Source organism: Lampetra fluviatilis, chromosome 19 (assembly GCF_964198595.1).
Source record: "Lampetra fluviatilis chromosome 19, kcLamFluv1.1, whole genome shotgun sequence".
Lineage (NCBI taxonomy): Eukaryota > Metazoa > Chordata > Hyperoartia > Petromyzontiformes > Petromyzontidae > Lampetra > Lampetra fluviatilis.
In genome coordinates this window covers 2,527,226-2,545,783 of record NC_136293.1, presented here as the reverse complement: position 1 = coordinate 2,545,783, position 18,558 = coordinate 2,527,226, and the positions used below count along the sequence as shown (strand labels likewise).

General features: G+C 45.2%; 1 protein-coding gene across 1 annotated transcript in view; it reads left to right on the top strand.

Annotated features, from left to right (window-relative positions):
- Positions 1-399: 399 nt before the first annotated feature.
- Positions 400-18,558, top strand: part of CORIN (corin, serine peptidase) — a 55,369-nt gene continuing 37,210 nt past the window's right edge. Inside the window, exons 1-7 of the mRNA XM_078864734.1 lie at positions 400-514; positions 1,925-2,884; positions 3,839-4,028; positions 12,660-12,850; positions 16,222-16,338; positions 17,284-17,391; positions 18,169-18,279. Coding sequence (XP_078720860.1) covers positions 400-514; positions 1,925-2,884; positions 3,839-4,028; positions 12,660-12,850; positions 16,222-16,338; positions 17,284-17,391; positions 18,169-18,279 — 1,792 coding nt within the window. The remainder of the gene's footprint in view (positions 515-1,924; positions 2,885-3,838; positions 4,029-12,659; positions 12,851-16,221; positions 16,339-17,283; positions 17,392-18,168; positions 18,280-18,558) is intronic.

Sequence of the window (18,558 nt, the reverse complement as noted above, 5' to 3'; positions counted from 1 at the left end):
GGGTTTAAATTCATGTGAATATCAGTCATGATTTATTTACTATGTAATTTACTATTCAAACAACGCTCTCATGGAGTCATGGGCTAATTAAAGAGGTGGACAAAAGCAGGGGTGAATTTGATCATGTAAAGTAAGAGAGCAATCTGCTTACATACTGTAACCGCTGTCGACTACCTGCTGTGACACATGGTTAATAAGCACCATTGTAAAAAATATAACCGAGTCACCTAATTCATCTTTTTCTTTAACACATTTGTCGTTAATAAAACATGGAATTCTAAACACCTCGGGTAGTTGTTTTTCATGTCCGCATGCAATGCGTGCTCATAATTTAACCCGAAAAATGTCAAACCTCTCATAGGATGTGAACGTGTTAGTATATGTCCCGATGGTGAAGTGATGGATGACCAAGAAAAGCAAGGGGACTCTGTAAAACGACGTCACCTGGTGTCGTCACTGGGCCTCTTCTTCACCTGCCTCACATGCGTGTTGCTACTGCTTTTCGCAGCCACAGGCAAGTGTTGTGTTCATTATTACTGTCATTATTATGTTATGCAGCCAGGGTTGCCACCTGTCTGGATTTCACCTGGATAGTTCTGGAGTTGGCAAGATGTTTGGGTGGCTGGAATTGATTTGTACCAAGAACTACTTCCCGGTATTGTGCTAAACTGTTTTAACAGTAAACTGCACGGTATTGGTTAAGCCGAGGCTGACTAAGAAATGTGCCTGAGTTTGGACTACAGTGAGAAAAATGGTGACCCTACAGAGTGCAGTCATAATTTCTTTGTGTCCTGAGGAAAGCTTCAATGTGTTCCAAGTCCCCTTTTCATCCAAATGCTGGTACAGGATCAGATCCTAATTGGGTGGACCTAGAGAAAAACTCGTATGTGCAAGAAAACTCAAACTACTCGCACTGGGTTTCAATTAAGAGATATGATAAATGCCAACATTGAAATCACAAAAATGTTTTTTTTTTAATGAGTTAATAGCTTATCATTTTAGAAGCACAGCATAAAAGCGATAAGGGAACACCCCATATGTTGGAATAGCGACATTTGCATGTTTTGTCTTCAAGGCAGCAGTAAATGTACGCTGATGATGGATTCGGGTCAGAGTCAGAGAGTGTCAGCGCAGAAGATAAATTCCCATCACTCATATTATTAGAGTCACGATCTAAAATGTATATATATATACAAACAAAAATATTTCTCCCAACTTGTGTTTGTGTATTTATAAGGTATTCCAGTCAGCCTCAGCTTGCGAGCAGAAGACTGGAGCAATTTATATATAAATACAAAAAACGTAGTGCTTGTGATATGCTCTGATTACACGTTAAATGACCATTAGGAAGGGAAACAGTGGTGGATTGATATGCCATGAATGTTGTGTAACGTGTCAATTATAGCATTGCTCTTTGGCTAATTAACGCACTTGGCCTTGTTACACTTGTCAATACTGCAGGAGCTTTGCCCCCATCACTTTCTTGGGAAAACATGTTTGTTGACAGAAAGGGGCTGTGGAAATGCATACACGAGTACGTATGTTTCACTCATGTCTTGTGTCAAATATATTTTGCTGACCAGCACCCCTTTGCCCACTGGTGATTAGTACGGAAAAGGGATCTATACAGGTCACGTGTCTTTTAATAGACCCAGGTCAAAATTAATTTGGGATTCAGAGGTATACATTTTTCTGTAATTAAGCTTAATTTTGGCTGAATAAACTCCTGGGATCTGGCTGTTGTAAATTAGTGATTGTAATGGAAGCATTAGGTGTGCTATGCAATGTAGCTACAACTACGTGAAACAACAGATTGTCCAAGTGTGTAGCAAAAATTAGAAGCAAATTATCAGTTATATAATAGCGCATTGGCTAAAACAGTGTTTAAAAATCGAATTTGCATAACTCGTATTTCTCCACCCAGGTCTGCTGGATGAAGATTTTCTTAAATATGGCTTCAGTATCACAAGCGCAAACGGTGATACGGAGCAAGGACAGGACTCTTGGATCGCCCCTCCACTTAACGGTGGTTTGGAAACTCAGGACAATGAGTCGGCTGGGAGTGGTGAGGGAGAGTCAGGACTGGAAGATGGCAGAGCAGACGATGGTGTTGACTTTCAATCTGGAGACGGTCTCAATCTTCCCATTGTCCCTAACAGGACCTCCGACACATTTTTAATGTCGAGAGAAACTGCAATGGCAACACTACATTCCACAGGAGATTCAGAACTCTCGTTAGCTCAAAACACCGATGTAGATGGTTCAGGTTCTTCGCAGGAAACTTATTCTGGAGAAATGAGCGATGTTTTATTCGAAGGTTCAAATGAAATTCATGTTCCATACAGCGATGAACTCTTTGGATATAGTGGGAAAATAGATCTTAGTAACTACGTTTTAAGTGAGACACAATTCGGTGAAGACGACTCTTATCATATGCGCCAAAATTTTGGAGACGCTCACGATGAGACTGAAGACATTCCTGATGGTGAGACCCAAGAAATAAGAGACTTTGACAGCATAACGAGACAAAACGTGGCGGTGCCTTTTGTGCCTGACTTTATGAATCTTAAAAAATCTCATGTCGTGGAAACTGAAGAACCAAGTCACGTAAACGATGTGTCAGGTCTTAATGAAATATTTGACAGCTCAACATCAATGCCTGTCAAGTATTCCCCACCTTTGCTGGATGCTCGGAACCGAGAGAGCACCCCTGCCATGAACCCTTGGCTCCAGACTTTAGAGGCTCTCGATGAAGACGTGGATCATGTGAGGCCAAGTGTGGCCCCAACATCGACAAATGCATGGACCACCGCATTTCCTTCTATTCCAGAGATAATTGCATCACTGGTAACGGAAAAGCCCTTTTTCATAAAGAGTCATCAAGGTGAATGTTATTATCACGGTGTATTTGTTTTAGTACAATTTTACAAACCACATACTGTAATACAAAAATTTGTGAATGCTACGTAATTCCACAAAGCATCGTTGAATTTAAATCACAATACCCCAGCTAAGTAAAAAAAAATTGCACAGCTGCCTGATTTAGCCCCCAATCTTAAGAAGCCAGGGTGGAGACTTTTCAATGTTGCACCTTGCCCACCCTCAATCCATTAGGTTAGTGCTTTTATGGCACTGTGTCACGAGGTGATGAATTCAGAAATGTCACAGGGCCGTGCACCCCGATGTGTTTGGGAATGGCTGTGGAAGACATTTCTTTTTTTTGCAGCACTTCTCCCTGAAATGTCTTATCGCTTTACAAAAATCGGGATTACACTTTCCAATACACTCTGCGGTGAGTGTGTTGCACGACAGTCAAACCTGTGTTTAAAAAATCTTTCTCAGAGATGGAAATTCGGAAAATTAAGTAAAAAAATTATTTATATTAAAAATAAATTGTTTGTGCAGTCATTTTTGTGACCGGGCTTAAACCATAGACTCACTACACGAGAGAACCCGGTTTAAACACGTTCCATAAGTGATGCTGGCTCTGTGATCTGAGCCACCTGGTTCACTTTTAGATGTTGTATCTGAAAAGAAACATGGTACTTGATTGTATATCAGCTTAAACATCTGCAGACTTGTTAACTAAATTTCTGTTTTTGAGGATTCAAGTAATCCTCTAATGTTGCATCACAAAAATGATATGCTAATTTGGCATTATTTTGTGATGCAGAACAATTAAAATACTGTATATTTAAAATCTAAGCAGTATTTTTTTCAATGTTAATTTGAACACATTGAGATAATGTTTCAGATATGTCTCTTGCAAATGCACAACAGAAAAAGAGTGCGATGCACTATTTTAAATTCACCCACCCTCCCAACTTTGTACATCCAGTTGTGTGCACTCCAATCACCTCAAGCGAGTGTGGGATGCTTCCCTACGCGGAAACCATCATGGCAGCCCTGCCTCCCGTCGACCTCAGGCTCCTCATCACCTTCTTCCAGGATCTGCAGCAGCTTGGATGCTACCGCCATATGCTGTCTTTCGGCTGCGCAGTGGTGCATCCACAGTGTTTGCCTCAAAGGTAGAGTTCGCATTGCAAAGCACGTCAACAAAGCCGCTGAGACTGGTCAGCACCCCCCCCCCAATCAATAAGCCACGTTTTTCAAGGGTAATGGGTTGATTATCTTTTTAAGTTTGATTTTCCACTTACGTGGGCTTAATCCAGTTGTAATGACTAAAACGTTCAATTTAATTGCCACGAGATAAACACTCGTTATAGCATACTGACCAATCACATGCCGAGCCCCTTTGATGCGCTCACAAAGACAAAGATCCCCGTATAGTCTGTGACAGAGTGTTGGGGCAAGTGCTGGCACGGCATACGAGTTGGGTTGGGGTGGGCAATACGACACTCGGTCGCCTTTGATGTTTACACACCACACCAGGTACTCATTTGAGGCTGATTCGACCTAGGGGAGCCCATGACTGGTTCAGATATTCTTCACTGTTGTTGGCCGTGAGCGGGAATCGAACTCGGGTGGCACACGCACAAACATGCAATGTGCTTCAGTACATCTGCACCCTGCGGAACTGTTCTACATCTGCAGAGCTCTTTTGTGAAGTGCTCAGCCCAAGTTCCAGCATGTGGTGGTGGTTAAGAGAGTGAAAGAAGTGGAGTGCAGGAGTGACTTTATTATATACAGTGAGGGAAAAAAGTATTTGATCCCCTGCTGATTTTGTGCGTTTGCCCACTGACAAAGAAATTATCAGTCTATAATTTTAATGGTAGGTTTATTTGAACAGTGAGAGACAGAATAACAACAACAAAATCCAGAAAAACGCATGTCAAAAATGTTATAAATTGATTTGCATTTTTATGAGGGAAATAAGTATTTGACCCCTCTCAATGAGAAATATTTCTGGCTCTCATGTGTCTTTTATACAGATGTAGTGATTGTGGTATCATTACTGTGTGCACACGTGTAATAAAAGACTTGACCACGATCTCTGGCTCAGTGTCCTTTATTCGGTCCGTACTGCGTTCCCACACGGCTGTCTCACTTATTCTCTCTGTGCTGGTTCCGATGTCACTCCAGTCCACATCAGCAGCCCCGCTGCTGTTCTTGTCGCTCTTGCAGCCCCACAGCAGCTCCGCTGCTGTACTCTCACACAGCTCCTCTCTGTGCTGGTTCCTGCTGCAGCTCTGACAGCCTCGTGCTGTCTCGTCTTCTCGTTGCTCCTGCGACTCTTGGCAGCCACCTCGCTGCCCCTCACACACAGCCTTACTGCCTATCTCTGTCTGCAGCTTTACACCTCCCAGTAGCTCCCTACTGTTCCCAGGGTTGGCTCCCGCTTCTGACGGTGCCCCCTCGGCTCGTACGCCCGCGTGGCCCCACACCTTTCCATTCACACCCCGACTGCCTTCTCCTTCCGGTTTACCCGCTTAAGGACCCCCTACCTTTCACCCACGTCACCTGGCTCCGCCTCCTCGTGACGTCACATCCGGAAGGTCGCTTTCGCCCGCATTACACCACCCTCCCCCATAGAAAAAACCCAGCCGACCTCGGCTGAACAACACCAAAGCGTAATGCGGTGAACCGACCTTCCCCCTTAAAGGACACTAAGCATGCAATATAACAACAAGAACAACACACAAGTAACATCGACGAACGTACGAAAGCATGCGATAAATACGACGGCAAGAACAAGAACAATAACAACATACAATCAACGAAACGTAAGCGATTTGGAACGAGTGCGGGTCGCCGGCCCGTCCCGGACGGTCGGCGGCCCACTTGTAGAACGGGGACGCGATGGAACACGAGAAATGACAGGGGGTAATTCCCCTGCTGCGATTGGAAGTCCACCGACATCTCGTGTCCCTGACGAATCAGTCTTGGTCGTATTCTGCGAATGCGCCTGCAGCGGGGTCGGAAGGGTCGCCGGGCTTGAAGGTACCGCAGCCCTGGCAGGCGCCCTCCGAACAGGCCCACTCCTCCCCCGCGGTGTCACGGTCGGCCTGTCTGGAACAGGTACGACAGGCGCTCTAGCAAGATCAATGGACGCAGGCGGGGAAGAGTCAGAGTCAGCAGCAACAGACCCCGGCGGAATGCCCAACAGATGGAAAATGACATCCGATATAATAGTCGCAGACGCTCCCGAGTCGACCAAAATGCGCACGTCCACACCTTGTATGGACCCCGGTACAGTGGACGAACCCGTAGCGGCCGCGACAACTCTCCGTGCCAATTTGCGCCACTGCGTAACTGAATGACAAGGCCCCGTCGATGGCCTTTCTTTAACAACAACAATAGGATCGCGCAACACAGGTGGTGGGTGAGGTGTAAAGCCTTGCCGAGTGTCTGGTGCGTGCCGACATGCCTGTTTCGGAGGTTCCTTGGTCGGCTTGTCCGGTGTTGTGGGTTCCTGCTGCGGCGGACCCGGGAAGCGGGCCCAGCAATCTTTGGCGTAATGGCCCCTACGGCCGCAGCGGAAGCAATCGGCCTCGTTGCGCCGAAGCGCAGGTCTTGCATCCCGGCGGCCCCGTCCCGATGGCGTAGCGCGCGGCCCCGGCCATGGAGAGGAGGCAGCCGTCAGCTCCTGTGGACCCCGCTCATCCGGCACATAGATCGCCCTTGTGGGGTCCCACCCCATCGCGCCTCCTTCCTTGACGGGCCCACCCGTCCATGCCGCCACTTGCTTCCAGCGACGGAGATTAAACTGCGCATCCAGACACTTTGCTGCCGCCCGGGACGTGAGCTTCTCATGCCCACACACAGGCATGGGGATCCCCAGATCCCGAGACAGCTCCAGCATTTTCCCCAATATGAGAGGCTCGAGCAGATCCTGTGGCGTGTCAGGATATGCTGCCATGGCCAGCTCCAACACCGCACCCCTGAACGCCACGGGCGATTCTTCGGGTGCTCGTTGTCGTTGAGCGAATCGCCGATGCGCGTCGTCAGGTGGCTCATAGGCGTCGGCCATTTCCTCAAAAACTCCACATAAAGTCTTCTTCTTATCGGCCGTTATGGAACGGAAAAATCGAACAGATTCGTCGTCCAGTAGAGTCGGCAACACTTCCAAGGCCTCCGCATCGGTCCATCTTGCTGAACGAACCGCCGCCAAAAATCGGCAGGCGAAAGCGCTCCAATCGCCCCTGATAGAGAATTCCTTAACTGTAGTAAGGTGGCGACTCCGACTCCTCTTTACGCCGTCTTCCAATGATGGTTGTTCTGGAGGCAAATTCAAAATGGCGTCGGCCCGCGGCGTGGCCAAGATGGCGGTTTGGCGCCGCGGAGCGCGCAAGATGGCGTCTTCTTGCCGCATGGCCAATGGCGGCGGCAGGGCAGGCAACGTGGCGGCCCGTGGAGCACCTTCTCGTTCCATCGTCGTCCTTGGCGTAACGAGGTGACATAGATGCGCCAGGACGTCCTTGAGTGTCTTCAGTTGTTCTGCCACCTGTTGCCATCTTTGGTCAGCGTCCGATGTTGTTGACGGACCCGCCATCGCGCCGACATCTTCCACGCCCGTCCCCGTGCTCGCCTCAGCAGGGCTCTCCTCCACCACCCCAGCAGAATCCGTGGTCGGAGGGAATTCGTCGTCGTCGGACGAAGAAGCCGATGCTGGCGCCGGGGGAATTTTCTTCCTTACTTGCTTAGACATGCCGTTTCACTTCTGACCCCAGTGTAATAAAAGACTTGACCACGATCTCTGGCTCAGTGTCCTTTATTCGGTCCGTACTGCGTTCCCACACGGCTGTCTCTCTTATTCTCTCTGTGCTGGTTCCGATGTCACTCCAGTCCACATCAGCAGCCCCGCTGCTGTTCTTGTCGCTCTTGCAGCCCCACAGCAGCTCCGCTGCTGTACTCTCACACAGCTCCTCTCTGTGCTGGTTCCTGCTGCAGCTCTGACAGCCTCGTGCTGTCTCGCCTTCTCGTTGCTCCTGCGACTCTTGGCAGCCACCTCGCTGCCCCTCACACACAGCCTTACTGCCTATCTCTGTCTGCAGCTTTACACCTCCCAGTAGCTCCCTACTGTTCCCAGGGTTGGCTCCCGCTTCTGACAGTGCCCCCTCGGCTCGTACGCCCGCGTGGCCCCACACCTTTCCATTCACACCCCGACTGCCTTCTCCTTCCGGTTTACCCGCTTAAGGACCCCCTACCTTTCACCCACGTCACCTGGCTCCGCCTCCTCGTGACGTCACATCCGGAAGGTCGCTTTCGCCCGCATTACACACGTATGACGTCACTGTGCCGGGAGCGTTACTACCATGTGGGTCTACACACACACATGACGTCATCCCGGCTGGAGGCGGGAATGACGTCAGGGCCGTTGCTGGACGCGTGACCTGATCCCAGTGGGGGCCGGGGGTCTAGGGGGACCTCGGGGGGCACGTGGACAGCAGGGGGGGCTTCGAGAGGGTGCTCAAGGGGAGGCGTGGCCGGGGTGGGGCCCGGGTACGCCGAGGCCCATATAAGCAGCCGCCTCAGGAGGTTGGGGCTGTTCCTGCGAAGAAAGAAGACGCCTCGTGAAGATGCCAAGAAGAGAAGGCCTACAGTGAGCGGACTGCCAGCAGCCACCTGGCTGGGTCACGCTGGAGTAGCTAAGAGACAAGTGTGTGTTAGCTAGGGTAGGTCGGTGGTCACCAACCTATGTGTAGAGTAAGAGTAACTGTTAAGTAACCGTTGTGTTTATTAATAAATGAGTGTTGCCTCCCAAGAAGTGTGTGCGCCTAAATTTAACCCATTACACAGGTAACGAGCTGAGATTAGGAGCACACTCTTAAAGGGAGTGCTCCTAATCTCAGATGGTTACCTGTATAAAAGACACCTGTTCACAGAAGCAATCAATCAGATTCCAAACTCTCCACCATGGCCAAGAACAAAGAACTCTCCAAGGATGGCAGGAACAATATTGTAGACCTACACAAGGCTGGAATGGGCTACAAGACCATCGCCAAGCAGCTTGGTGAAAAGGTGACAACAGTTGGTGCGATTATTCGCAAATAAAAGAAACATAAAAGAACTGTCAATCCCCCTCGGCCTGGGTCTCCATGCAAGATCTCACCTCGTGGAGTTGCAATGATCATGAGAACAGTGAGGAATCAGCCCAGAACTACACGGGAGGATCTTGTCAATGATCTCAAGGCAGCTGGGACCATAGTCACCAAGAAAACAGTTGGTAAAACACTACGCCGAGAAGGACTGAAATCCTGCAGCACCCGCAAGGTCCCCCTGCTCAATAAAGCACATATACATGCCCTTCTGAAGTTTGCCAATGAACATCTGAATGATTCAGAGGACAACTGAGTGAAAGTGTTGTGGTCAGATGAGACCAAAATGGAGCTCTTTGGCATCAACTCAACTCGCTGTGTTTGGAGGAGGAATGCTGCCTATGACCCCAAGAACACCATCCCCACCATCAAACATTGAGGTGGAAACATTATCCTTTGGGGGTGTTTTTCTGCTAAAGGGACAGGACAACTTCACCGCATCAAAGGGACGATGGACGGGGCCATGTACCGTCAAATCTCAGCCAGGGCATTTAAAATGGGTCGTGGATGGGTATTCCAGCATGGCAATGACCCAAAACACACGGCCAAGGCAACAAAGGAGTGGCTCAAGAAGAAGCACATTAAGGTCCTGGAGTGGCCTAGCCAGTCTCCAGACCTTAATACCATAGATAATCTGTGGAGGGAGCTGAAGGTTCGAGTTGCCAAACGTCAGCCTCGAAACCTTAATGATTTGGAGAAGATCTGCAAACAGGAGTGGGACAAAATCCCTCCTGAGATGTGTGCAAACCTGGTGGCCAACTACAAGAAACGTCTGACCTCTGTGATTGCCAACAAGGGTTTTGCCACCAAGTACTAAGTCATGTTTTGCAGAGGGGTCAAATACATATTTCCCTCATTAAAATGAAAATCAATTTATAACATTTTTGACACGAGTTTTTCTGAATTCTTTTGTTATTATTCTCTCACTGGTCAAATAAACCTACCATTAAAATTATAGACTGATCATTTCTTTGTTAGTGGGCAAACGTACAAAATCAGCAGGAGATGAAATACTTTTTTTCCCTCACTGTATATACACACACATAAGTGTACGGTAGCACATGTCAGAAGGTCAAGGCATTGTCGAGCCAATGCTGTTGATACCATTGCACAAAACCACGTATTCCTTGCTTCTCTAACTATTGTAACCAACCTCCCAGGTCTGATCTTACAGTATTTTTTGCTTCATGCATTCTCCATCCTGCACGTTGCCCATCTATTGAAACTTCCTCTGCCCATATTTGTCTGCAAATTTGTTTTGGCCCATTTCCTTCCAAACCTCGGAGCTGCATTCTGTATATGGTTATACAGTCCAGCGTAAAGGTGTGTCACTGATTTTCAGATTCATCCACAAAAAATGCACAAATTCAGGTGTAGATAGAATATTTTAATTGATCAAAACACGTTTTGTGTTGGACTGATCCATGATGTCACATCCATGTTTTCACGCCAAAAGTGGTGAAGGCAATCTGCCACAAACATGGCCATCTTTCCTGCAACAAGAGGGTGGGATGTTGACCAAAATGCGATTTGAATGATGGCAAAAAGTTGTTTTTAAAAGGCATGTCCACATAATATTCGGTCTGCGTTTGGGCATAGTCGGCGTGAGATGTCCTCCAACTCTCAACAGACACGGACATGAGAAGTCTCAGTGTGAAAAACTGCAATCAGCCTTGTGTGCTGCAGTGGCATGCGTAGGGACTGGCTGATACATTTCATGAGCATACGCGGGGAAGGGGCTTGTTGTGGGAATTGCTTAATTTAGTTGCACGCTTTTGGATTGGGCTGAAGGATACCGCTGGTCATGGCTTTCCCTGGGTACATGGGGTGCCAACAGTCATTTCTCCATGGACAAAACCTTGCTTGTCATTATTAATAGAATATTGTACCACGATTAACCTTGGTTAAATTGAAATATAAATGTATAAAGCCAAGGACTGCGATGAATTAAAAGTTATTGGGATAAATGTACAACTTTGTAGATGCAGGTTATAACATTTGTATTGCGAGTTATTTGAACTGAGACTTAAAAAATCGGCGATAGTAAATCTTAAACCATGCTTGGAGTTTTACCATTTATCCTTATGGTGCCAAGCAGAGTTTGAAATGTGAACCATAAGGGGAGCACGTTGAATTAATTTCATATACAGTCTTCATGAACGAAATGATTGTTTGCAGTCCTAGATACATATTAATAATCTTGATTAGAAGCTTTCGTGACTGCAGGATTTCATACTCTTAGGTTATTTCGATAAAGTCACGTAGATAGAAAAATAAATAAATAATAGTTTACGACGTTTCGATCGCAACAAGTGATCGTCCTTAATTTGAAGACTTTACCGAAATAACCTAAGAGTATGAAATCCTACAGTCACGTAAGCTTCTAATCAAGATTGAACCGCCTCTATGGGGAGGTTTTCCACACAACTCGGACATAATTTCAACCGAGAAGATGGATGCAAAATTTAGCAATATTTGGAAGGACGTCATCAACCAGGTAAAGTGTTAACAGTTGTTTTAGCCGAATCTCTGAGTTGCATTACATTTCTAAATTTTGTAAAGTTTGATATCTAAGCTTCCTTGTCACATTTATTTTCTCTATTTCACCCAAGCCCTCTTTGAATTTTATCCCCACCTTCTCGCCCCTTTGCGGCCTCCCCTCCCCCCTCTATATAATGCCCTGTTACAAAGGCATGTTTCTCTCTTTCACCTGAGGACGATCGCTTGTTGTTGTGATAGAAACGTCGTGACATATATTTTATTTATTTTTCTATCTACGTGACTCTACCGAAAGAACCTAAGAGTATAAACATTAGTAATGTTTTGTTTTAGTATCAAGGAAAACGGCACTAAAAGTTGCAACTTTTACAGCGCCCAAAATAGTGCAATTCAGGGAGGGAGAAAATAGAAGTCAATGTCAGAAGATAATGCTTAACAGCAGCTGTCATAAATTGAATGGCGATAAAACTGACTAAGTGTGACATGTTTAATAGCTAAATGCACCATATAACATTGTAACTCAATGGATTCAAATTTGACGCCCTAAAAGTGACATGTTTGAAGGTGAACGTATTAAAATGTTTACGTGATTTAAATGTTGGCTAACACACCTATATATACAAAAATATGGCACGGAATGGGTAAAACAGTACTTATGCTTTATATACACATATGTTTAACTGTTATCGAAATACATGAATAACAACACAGAGGAATACCATATTCGTTTTTTTTTCAAAACAATTATAATCAACAGTTTTTTTTTATCAATTACTCCTAAGATTTTCCTTGCACTTTTTGTAAAATTTACATTTTATCATTTTACTTATTACGAAATTATCACCAATTCTGTTGCGTTTTCTTCCACGGCTGGCTGAGGGCTTGCCAACTGAGATGGGCGTCGTTGCAATGCACGTTTTGACCCCCTCCACATTTAGAATCAGCATCACGCGTTTAGAGCATTTGGCTGCTATACATTTCCACCCGATAAGCCACTTCGTGGAACTATCACGTGTGGCCAGGTCGCTTCTGGAAAAGAGCTAGATATCGTTCAGTGGGCCTTACCTGGTAAAATAAAATAAAAGTTTAAAAAGTGTAAAGAGCTGGGAGACACTTTGACTCGGCCTTGCTTTGTGCTGCTCTCCACCCGCGCCCCCCAAGCCTGCCGGTTCTGCCCTGCATGTCCTACTGTGACGCCGCCCGCTCCAGCTGCGAGAGGGCCTTCACTCAAGTTGGGCTCGGGTGGCCAGAGTTCCTCAGCTGCTCCCACTTTCACAATGACAGCTCCGTTGCCGGCGCAGCTGATGAGCACAACGCCTGCTTGGCTGCCCCTCAAGAAGTCAGTGAGGAAGGTATACGGGCATCGTTGTTGATGCTGTGTCCTCACAGAAACTCGTTTGCCTGGACTTTGCTCATGCTTTATTTTTTAAAGAAACTATTTTGTTAGTTGATAGGTCCAGAAATTATCGTGTTAAAATGAAAGTTAATTTAGAGATTAAATTAGTCACATGCGCATCCATTGCTCATCAACTCGCGCTGGCCAGCAAAGTGAAGTATGTATGTTGAACTTCTTTCGCACAGTAAGCAACTAACTGTGATAATCTGAGGTGCGGGGAAGGACTACAAACTTAAACAAAAAATCAGTAAAAAAATAGTTTTCAATGTATATTTTAAAGTGCATAGCTCCAGTGGCTTCCTAATAAGTATGGCCAAGAAAGAAGCATGGCCAATTAGGCACCATGACTTACACGGCATGGGCAGGCCCTCATCCACCAGTGAATTGACAAAGGTCTGTAAATTATCAATCTTTATTTTATGTTAAGATAATTTGCAGAAAAAAAGAGACAATGAGCATAACTTGGTTACGACCCTCACCAGCAACAAAATGCCTTTGAAAGGTTTGTTTGACACCACAGATGTTTCATGACTGGTGTGGTCACATTCGATATGTCATACCGAGCACCCTAGCCTGCAATCAGTGTCGTGGGAATAACACACTAATGAAAACATGTTGACATTCGCACCCCTCCCCCGGTCTTGGAAAAAATATCCTTTCTAATACTGTGATGTGTGGAAATTTTGCTCATTTGTTTACCGCCCTGGGTTAATGTATAGCTCCTCCTGGGAGAAGCGTGTGAATTGAAGTGTACGTCATTACAAGGCTGTCTGTGGACAGAGCAGACAGGTGCTGGTCCCTAATTGCGGCTGACGTAAGCAGACCTCCAAATATAGCTCCTTTTCGTTGCTGATGCACTGGCAAAGTGGAGCAGTTTTTTTGGTAATTTTCCTCACGGAAAATATGCCATATGGGTTTTAAGCAATGCTTCGTCGGCTGTTCTAATAATTTCCCGACTCCCTTGTAGAGTGAGGCATTTATTTTCTAAAATGTGCTGCATTGACTGGCATGAATTGCAGATTAATGTGAAGAGATGTTATAAAATACCTTCCACACTGGGCCAAATGGTACTAGCAGAAGCCTCTCACAGCCTTAATTGTAAGGATGATAATTTTAATTGACCTATTAAATACTGTAGCATCGACTTTACCTCTAGTTACGAATAAAATGGTGTGTAAAAGAATCCAAGTAAATGAGGCAAAACATGGCTATTATCATCATGGCATTCGTTCAAAGACAAGGTGTTGAATGACAGATAACAGTGAGAACCAGTCGTATTCAAGTTACCACTTGAGTGCGAGGGGGATTCAAGCCAAAGGATTTCACTGAAATTTGCCAAGCCCCACGCAGGCCACCTTGGCGCTGCCAGGCACCGGCTCATGCCTGCCTTAATCCGTCGATCGGCGAGAATCAGGACGAGGGTAATGTTGTGAGGAAACGTAGGTTCAAAGTGGCGAGGCAAATCAACGAAAGAGTATTTTGGGTTTTGGAAAAGGGTGTTTGCACAGTGCTTAACGCTTCGCTAGATTTAACCGAAGTGTACATAGCACACTGAGTTGACGACCAAAGGATTTTTCCACTGCCAAACACACATGGTTTGCCTCCAGACTTGTTTCCATCCAGCCGGGATTAAATGCCCCGTCGCCATCTGAAATTCGATACTTACTATGGAAATAGAAAGTGCTCATATTACTGCTATGATTTAGTGGATTGCTCACTCTGAGGGGATGCAAGTGATGAATTTAGTCATTTAATTCACAGCTTTTGCTTTTGGAAAGATCATAACCAGATGTGACAGTCACATTCAGGCCTCTGTGAAACAAGAAATTACTAACATAAAAAATAAGCAAATGCCTATGTTTTAACTCTGCTATATATCAGATTCATGAAGCTTGGTTCAATGTCACCACAAGAACAGCCTCATCCATTCACTTACAGGAAAAACACGAATTACATTCCCATTTTTTATACATTCAGCTGCAGCATAGTAATATATATTTAACAATTTATTTCCAGTTCATGAACATGTTCATGTAATTGCAGTTAGATAAATATTGCCATTTAAGACGGTGTATCACAAAGTAATTTTGATATCGCAATGGTAGAAAAATAGCTTGTTTTTTTTCTCATAGATTTGCTGCCTGTTTATCTCCTTTGGTCAGTCTGCTCATGGCAATGATAACCGATTGCCAACTATTTTACAGAGTATCTCAAGTCCAAAACAACTGTGCTCTACTTTTTTTAATTCGTGTATGCAACACCGTATAAAGCTGTCATATTAACCAACCCATTCTTCCTTCTAGTCCAGGACATGCAGGCACCCATCACGAGGTATTCTTAGTTTCAATCATCAGATTCTCAAGTTTCTCAAGTACAGATTGTAGGCTTTTCCCCAATGGCAAACTGATGTTAAGTAAGCTAGACTAATTCACCATCACTCTTACCTCACATTGCACAAATGGGAATACTCAGATTTAAGTTATGAGTATGCAATGAACTCACAACTGCAAGCCTTCACCAATTCAGTTTGTGGCAAATATAAAAAAAAAAAATCTCAAGAAACTGGACTGCAAGATGAATTAAGAAAGTGTGCTAATGTTTAAAACCACCTGCGTGTATGTTGAACTTCTTTCGCACTGTACGGGCTAACCGGGGGTGCGGAGGAAGGACAACAAACTAAACAAACTTTATGGTGTGTCTTGAACCATTGTTGGACACAAATAACTACAATTAAAACAAGAAATTGACTTTAAATTAATGCATTGAAGAGCTAAAAGTGTTACCAGACCGCAAAGAAAACACAGGGACACTGTGACCCACTACCAAAGTGGTGCTTCCCTGCGGGATGTGCAAATTGCGTACAGCTATCTATAGTACCAGGACCAATGCTGTTGACGCCACTATTATTTGAGGCCCGTGATTGTAAATAATGTAGTTTTGTTCCCATAAAATGGATGCACTCTGCAGTGACAGCTCCGTACCTGAAAGATTTGCCACATTCTTTATCTTCGACTGCTAAATTGCGTGTTGCAGTGATGGGTCACAAAGACTTACAGGGAGAATGACAATCCCACAGATATATTTTACTCTAAAACATTATATATATATTTGAATGAGGGTATGTTTCATTTAAAGGTTAGCAAAGGACAACAAATATACATTACAATTTAAATTGATTTTAGAAAAAAATCTTGCGGATTATGTTTTGAACACAAATCGATATTTGTGGTGCAGTATTCGTGATGTTACATTAATGTAAGACTCATTTTCCACTCTCCAAAAGGTTAACATTTACCCGGTGTCATTGTGGTGTTGTGTATGGGGCAGTGGGTCCGTGCCTTGCACAGGGAGGCTTCTGGTGCAGTTCAACGCTCTGCATCTCCAAGAAGCTGGTCTGCAACGGCTACAACGACTGTGGTGACTGGAGTGATGAGAAGCTCTGTTGTGAGCAACACAGTGGAGACACACGTGCCTAATATTTGTGGAACAATGCATTATGATAAAAAGTGGACATATAACAAAATAATTTATGTAAAATTTCAGGTCGTCATGCTCATCACCAGCCACGAACCAACCAATACTGGATTAAGACCCCCCCATATCTTTGTCATCTCTGTGGACCTGTGGTGCCACACATTATCTCACTCCTCCACAGGAGTTTATCCTTCTTTGGTGCATTCCCTGTTTTCGTTGCCATCCCATTACCAGCCTGGTCCCATAAAATGCTGTGTTTCCTGTGCAATACCTACTTTGCTTAGGCGTAAATGGGATGTACATAATTTTCATTGGTATTCTCGTTCATATATTCCTCTTTCTGTCTCAGCGTAATTTTTCCACACATCTTTCAATGCTTCTTTGCAAACCTTTCAGCTCTTGCTCCATTTTCTTTGTCTTAAAGATTATATTTCTTCAGACATTTCAGCATGTTATATTCTTTGGGTCTTTCAGTAAAGTCACAAAGATAGGTTAAAAGAAAATAACAAAAAATAACTAAAAACTACGATGTTTCGATCGCAACACGAACGCTTGTGTTGCGATCGAAACGTCGTAGTTTTTTGTTATTTTCTTTTAACCTATCTATGTGACTTTACCGAAAGACCCGAATAATATGAATTCCTGCAGTCACGAAAGCTTTAAGTCAAGATTTCAGCATGTTACCTTCCTGACATAAACATCAATACAAGTTTGGCGTATACATATATTATTTGTAAACACTAATTGCATTTGTCCTCAAGGCCCACATTACAAACGTGACCTTTGTTTCAATGGCCTTTCATCTGGTTGCGAATTAATGTAATCGACGGACGGATGCATTGCTAACCGCTGCTTGCATGCGGTGTGCATGTCCGTGGCTCGCGCTGTGCGCCGGTGGTGAACCGGGGGCTGCAGCGTGCGGAGCCAGAGAATTCCGCTGTGGCACGGGCCGATGCGTCTCGCTCTCCCAGCGCTGCGATGGCTTCAACGATTGTGGGGACCTCAGCGACGAGACTGCCTGCCGTGAGCACAATAGCCGATAGCTGATGTGGGAGGCAGTGGGGGAGGGGGGGATGTTTTCAGGCCAACACCCAAGGGTCAGTAATGCACGATATTGCTGGACGTGCACCACCGTGCATTCCAAGAAGCCATTTGGGACCCATGACCTCAGTTCTACCTCTTAAGTCGACCGCCTCTTGAGGGACATTCGCTTTAAGAGGTCTTGCCCCTGTTGCAGGGCTACACTTTTGTTATCACCAAGTGTGTACGTGTTCAGCATAAGAAGCCACTTTCATAACGCCCTCACATTATTTTGTTTACCCCGTTATTTGCAACGATCCCGTTGTTTGCAACGATCACTGTAAATGTCGTGATCTCCTCACAGTGAATCAAGCATCCTGTTGGGCCTGTAATATTGCACACGCCAGCCCTTGATCTTCGGGTGTCAAATCATAATGACTTTTGTCTTCAGTAGTCTTTGCAATTAGGGGAAATGTGTATAAATGTTTCTTAAAAATTACACATTTAAATGCTCTGTTGACTGTTCTATAACCTGTGGAAATAGTCGTGACATTGTGGTATATATTATGTTATATGGGACCTATATAGCCCAGTTTTATTTCACAATGTATCGAATCCGTGGGCGAAAAATCACACCCCTTAAGAAATAATATCGTTTGGTATGCGATGCGGACAAGGACGACGTGTATGTTGGCCACAGTTCCCGCAGGAAAGCCTTACATGGGCCCGAGACCGACGTAGGCTGCTGTGCGCTTCCCTCACCTCGGTGCGCATCCTCAGATTGCGACAACGCGGTGTGGTTCCGCTGCGGAGACGGAGTGTGCGTGAGCCGTGCCTGGGTGTGCGATGGAGATGCCGACTGCTCCGACAGATCCGATGAGCTGAACTGCAGTGGGTTTCTCTCTCGTTACCATGCACCACTGTCTCGGATCAAACGATTCCTCAAATTAGGCCGATGTTCTATTGAGCTGTGGATAATTCTGTTATTGAGCTTTCAACATGACGATAATGTGTGTGGGCTGAGCTTTTGTACGATTAGTAATGGCTAATGGAGGGCTACTAAAAAAACAGTCCTCATATACTGCCACAGTGCAAGTTCATAATTTACCATTCATCAGATTTCATTTGAATGGACGTTGATAAGCATTATGTGGACTGTGGTGTGGTGAT